Source organism: Gossypium arboreum, chromosome 8 (assembly GCF_025698485.1).
Source record: "Gossypium arboreum isolate Shixiya-1 chromosome 8, ASM2569848v2, whole genome shotgun sequence".
NCBI lineage: Eukaryota > Viridiplantae > Streptophyta > Magnoliopsida > Malvales > Malvaceae > Gossypium > Gossypium arboreum.
This window is the reverse complement of record NC_069077.1, coordinates 129,698,301-129,704,124: the sequence shown is the minus strand read 5'-3', so window position 1 is coordinate 129,704,124 and position 5,824 is coordinate 129,698,301. Positions and strand designations below refer to the sequence as shown.

The window sequence follows — 5,824 nt, the reverse complement described above, 5'->3', positions numbered from 1 at the left end:
GCTCGCTTTGTATGGAAACTATGGTCCAAAAACTCATTCAACCCGCATTAATTGATCTCATTTATGTGATTGGCCCATCAAATAATGAAAACAAAACAAAGACATGGTAGGGACCGGGACCGAAGACCAGAACAGCTCCCTTTTATTCCGGGGATAACTAGCTGGTTCACACATGCACGATCAGCAAATCACAATTTAAGGCTAACAGTGATAAAGACCCAAGTAACGTTACGACTAAAATACGATAATATAATATTTCCATTAAATTCATATTTCAACGCACTTAAAGCATTCATAATGCATAAATAAATAAAAAGTGAGAAACACCAGTACCAAAAGAACATACTGCACTTTGAAGTTTGAACATTAACATGGCACTTTAACCAAAACATAAGACCCTGCTCAAACTACTCAACAAACAACAGACACTGAAAACAAACATTCCCGAGACAGTCCCTGGATACAGATGGTTTCCTAAAGGCTTGCATTAAAGACATCTAACACGAGCACATCTCTACTTTTAACAAAAAGCCTTCTGAAATACTTATCCCAGTGGCTACCTGTTGAAGAAGATTATATTAGAGAAGATCGTTAGTAATAGTTTTATCAAAGATTTCTAAAACAAACATGATTATCTAAAATCAATATCATGGAAAAGAAAATACCTAGTAAGTAGCTTGGCACAGTCGACAATCTCCATGATAGATGGCTCTATGAAACGTTACAGAGTGGCATTACCCACTAGGATGAACAAGACACAAACAACACTTTCAACTGGACATGGAACTGATTAACCTAACAAGCTTCAGAGGTGACAAATAACCACTTTACTTTTTTCCCTTCCTACCTTTTCCTTCATAAAAAAACAGAAAAAGATGGCGAGGAAGAGAAATCCCAAGTAAAAGAAAAGAGTATTTTGAGGATATTTGATTGTTAAGCAGCCAATTGAAGGCAATGCTGGAGAGAGGAAAAGAGTTGCAAGACAAAGAAAGAACATCTAGGATGGCTAATTTAGACTAGGTTGTAAAAAGAAACAAAGGGGCTAATCCAAGTTAGACAATTAGAAACAAAGGACACTAAAGTCTAGACCAAGGAAAGAAGGATAATGGGAAAAAGAATAAGAAAAGAAACCTAAGGATTTGGGGTAAGCAATTTAGAGGTGAATCTACAAACTACAGTTATATACATTGTATCAGACGCTTAAGGAAGACATTAGCTTAAAGACAACAACTGAACAGACACTAACCGCTGAGGACTTGATATAGTAAAGTTTCATATAACATGTACATAGTTTCCTTCAAGTCCATGATTTAAGAAGGCAGTCATCAGTGCGATTTCATGTCATCGAAAGAGAGCACACAATGTTTGATTCTAATGTAAGCTCCCCTTTAGCTTCCTGAATAGTTTGAGTCATCTTCCATCCAAGCTTATAAAACCTGTATATCATGTACCTTGTGCATCTTGTCATTTTCTCGTAACCAACACCAAACTCTCATAAACCATCATAAAGCAAAATCTGGAGATTGTCGACCTACCATTGCCATTAATTCATACTGACTCATGCTACCAACCATCTTATTCAACCTATATACAATCTAAAACTAACTTCGGAAATTTGCACAGTAAACTTATTTACAGGAGCTGAAAAACTCCTACACTCTTTTCAGTCATCGGTATTGTCAAGATTGAGAATGCGACGCAAAGCCTTGGTCGCAGAGTCAGCACTACAAAAAACTTCAGCTACAGAAGGGTCAAGCTCCCTGGTAGGAGATGCAGGTGCAGACTTGGCAGTTTGGTGAACATCAACAATGGGGTAAGCAGCAGGCAAATCAAGAGACACTGTCCTCTTCACCCGAAGAGAGAATTTGGGTATTGGCAAAGAACTAGGCGGTGGTGAATTGGAATAAGCAGGTCCGGCCCAAAGCTCAGAGTACAGAAAACCTTCCCCAGGGATTTCCACATTAAAGGGCTTCTCATTTCTAGGGGCTCCATTGCAATTGATAGGAATAGGAGAGCTTTTCCTTGTAGCTTTCGAATGTGTTCCATCAGCAAAAGGAGATGGCGTTTTTGGGGAAGATGATGAAGAGGGAGGGGAAGATGGCCGTTTGGTTAAAGGAGTAGAGCTATACTTAAACGGGGTCGGGAGTAATCCTGCTCCAGACTGAAAAGTCCTACAATTAACCCCTCTGAAATTTCTAGATGGTTGTGATGACCCAAATCTGGCAGGCCCATGTGGCTTCACCCTGCTACAGTACTGATTCCTATGCTGCGCTACCACAACAAGAGTCTCCATACTTTTTCCTTAAATTTGATGATAAAAACCACAGATTCAACAACACAGTTCGGTCCTATTACAACCCAACAGAAAAAAAAACAAACCAAATCCTTCTAAAATCCCCTAAATCCTTGTTACAGATCACTGAAATATAATAAAGGAAACAACTTTAAGGCCAAATCATGCCCAGAACAACATCGTAAATTTCTCCGCCATCGCAGATGCGATAAGATGGTACTAAAATCGAAGTGATTTACTTACTGGATCAGAAAACCCCTTAGATTCAAAGGAAAATCACGGGAAATAACAAAAATTCACAACTTTATAACCTCGAATCAGACAAGATCTTCATAGATCAGTCATCAAACTGTAACAAAAACAAATTACAAAACCATAAAAAATAATTCAAAACTTAAACTAAAAGCAAGCATAAATTACAGGGTAAATTTCTCAAGAAAAAAAAAACTTAAGGAGTGGAAAAATTACCGGAAAAGTTCTGGAGTGAAGTGATGTGATATTCGTTAGATCTGAGAAGGGAGTGAAAGTTTCTTCTTCTTTCTTTTTCTTGTTCTTCTTCTGGGGAAGGATGATTTCATGTAAACTGGTGTTGGGTGAATGATTTTATCCTTCGGTTTCAGGATTTTTTAATAAAAAAAATTGTTTTGGGGGCTCAAATCATCAAAATGCCATGGAGATGAGATTGTGGAGAGCGTTAGAGAGAGAGAGAGAAAGGCAGCAAAGTCCCACGGATCTGAAATGACTTTCTCACAGTTAGATTTAAATATTGTACAGGTACTGGGGGGTTGCTCTTTCACGTTTGGTTTTACGAAACTAGTCCTCGTTTTCAACCCTATTTACGATTTTGACATTTTGTCTTTCTTCGGAATGCATCCCAAACAAAATTAGAAAGTAAAAAAAGGCGGTTAAGTATCCATTCCTTCCTTGTGATTACACTTTTTAAGTTTTAGGGTAAACTATCACCTATACTCGTCGAATCATAAAAAAAAAACTCATTTTAGACACTAAAAAATAAAAATTGGTAATTTAAATACTTACGTTACATAATTCAATTATTTTGATTTGTCAGAAATCTAACGTGGCAGTTAAATAAATAGTTATAATAATTAAAACAAAATTTAATCACCATATTTATAGCTTTTCTCAAAACTATAATCCAGCAATGGCCATGCCACCTTTCTCCTTTAGATAGTTGCAATGATACCATTTAGCCAAACATTTTAATGGGACATGGTGAGAAAATATAGGAGAAAGAGAAAGAAAAGAGCTTGATTGCGATCTCTGTTGGAGCAAGATCTGATACATCTCTATAACTTAGTTTGCCTGCAATTTCTGAAAATTTTGTAATTTAAGAGGAGAATATGGCAGAAAAATAAGTAAAGAAGGAAAGACACTGAGATCACATGATATTTCATAATATTTAAAGAATGTAAACAAGCAACCAGCTAACAAAGGCTTCACACCATCTCGTCTAAACATGGCGTACACCATAAAAGTATGAGAGTTGAGACGCATACCTTCCAATCAACCTGGGCATTTGCTTTAGCAGAATTTTTATCCCGAGGGGTGTGAGATTTTTATTTTATTTAATATTAGTATGAAATTTAAATTTATTATTATATATTTTTAGAATTTTTATAATGAAGATCAAATTAAAATATTTGTAAATTTTAAAATTAATTTTTAAAATTATGATTAAATTAATATAATATGTAAAAGTTGAGGGCTAAATTTATCATTATATCAATTTTTTAATTGGTTTACCTTAAATTTTTAAATTTTCTTTTTATGTTTTGATTCATCTTCAGTCTTTTCTTAGTATATATTTTTCTTCTAATTTTTCTTGTTGTTTATAAATTTTAGCGTTAATAGTAGTTTCATTTTTTAAAATTTATTTAAACACAATTAATAATAAATCAAAATTCCTTCTTAATCCACGTGTATACCAGTTTACAATTAATTATTTTTAAAAAAAATATATATTTTTATTCTTTTATAATAACTTTAATAATTCTTAAAAAATATTATTATTTTTAATTTGATAAATTTTAAAAAATTAATTAAATGTTGATATGTCATCCACATGTATGTCACATTAGTAAAGTCGAATTAACTTTTCTATTTATTTTTGAAGTGATTTGATAAATAACGCAAAATTAAGGACTAAAAGAGATGAAATTAAACGATGAATTAGAATGACTTTTTTTTAAGTTAAAATAGTTAAATAAATCATTTCCCCTAAAAATAAATTTACAAGAGCCTTCTTTTGGACAAGAAGGAAGCATGCAAAACAAGAAGTATAAAAGGGCATTACATTAACCGAACCCAACTTAAATTAACTTTTTCATGTATAATTTATATAATATAGAACTCGAATATAAATACTTCAAATCTCAAATTTTGAACTTTAATATCTTAATTATGTTAGAATTAAGTGACCTGAATCCTTATTTAAATAAAATATAGTGGTAAAATAAAATAAAAGAAGAATCTATATAGAATTACACTTCTTTTATTTTATTTTAGAATAAGGTTTTTAAACCTTATTAAATTCCATCTATTTAATATTGATTAGAATAAGATGTTTCAATTTTACTAGAATGTGGCTTTACAAGCCTATAAATAGACATAGTTTATTCCTTTTGTAATAATTCGAATTCGAAATAGTGAATTTTCTTCTCCTCCGCCCGTGGTTTTTTCTCGAAAGGGTTTCCACGTAAAAATATGTGTGTTCTTTATTTTATTTTTTTATTTTTTTTCAAATTGGTATCTGAGCTTCCGGGTTGTTCATGTCGGTCACGGTTATGACGTCTTTGAAGTATAAAATTCTGCTGTTGGATCGCAACACCAGATTTGCATTATGGCAGATAAAGATGCAAGCAGTTCTTGCACAGATGGATCTGGAGGATGCCCTGCTAGGGATAGATAAGATGCCTTCGACATTAACAGATGAAGAGAAGAAGCGTAAGGATCGAAAGGCATTAACACAATTACATCTGCATTTTTCCAACGAAATTTTGCAGGATGTGATGAAAGAAAAGACCGCCGCTGCATTATGGAAGAGGCTAGAACAAATATGTATGTCGAAAACTCTAACAAGCAAGTTACATATGAAGCAGCGTCTTTATGCTCATCGTTTGGAGGAAGGTGCGTATGTGCACGAACACTTAACAGTGTTTAAAGAAATTCTCTCAAACTTGGAGGCCATAGAGGTTCAGTATGATAAGAAAGATCTAGGGTTGATTCTACTTTGTTCGTTGCCCTCGTCTTATTCAACCTTTAGAGACACGATTTTATATAGTCACGAGTCTCTCACAGTTGATGAGGTTTATGATTCTTTAACCTCGTATGATAAGATGAATCATCTTGTGGTTAAACCTGATTCTCAAGGAGAGGGTCTCATTGTTCATGAGAGACAAGATCGAAATGCTGATAATGATCGTGGTAGGACACAGGAACGAAATCCTTGTGGTAAATCTAAGGGTAGATCAAAGTCTTCAAACAAAGGTAAAACTTGTAACTTCTGCAAGA

At 33.9% G+C, this 5,824-nt stretch overlaps 1 protein-coding gene across 2 annotated transcripts; it reads right to left on the bottom strand.

Annotated features, from left to right (window-relative positions):
• Positions 1–272: 272 nt before the first annotated feature.
• On the bottom strand, positions 273–3,636 carry LOC108469766 (uncharacterized). Of its 2 annotated transcripts, none has more exons than XM_017770788.2 (3): positions 2,762–3,636; positions 666–2,642; positions 273–560 (listed from the first exon to the last, which is right to left on the bottom strand). In XM_017770788.2, exon 2 carries the CDS (start codon positions 2,291–2,293, stop codon positions 1,664–1,666), a length of 630 nt encoding a protein of 209 aa, XP_017626277.1. In that variant the 5' UTR covers positions 2,294–2,642; positions 2,762–3,636; the 3' UTR covers positions 273–560; positions 666–1,663. The 2 variants fall into 2 exon arrangements, with proteins under 2 accessions (XP_017626277.1, XP_052887587.1); XM_053031627.1 differs by having other exon boundaries at positions 666–2,301; positions 2,762–3,063.
• Positions 3,637–5,824: the final 2,188 nt, after the last annotated feature.

Bases quoted from the DNA above. Each gene is read 5' to 3' on its own strand.
- LOC108469766 (XM_017770788.2), bottom strand. From the start codon at position 2,293: ATGGAGACTCTTGTTGTGGTAGCGCAGCATAGGAATCAGTACTGTAGC.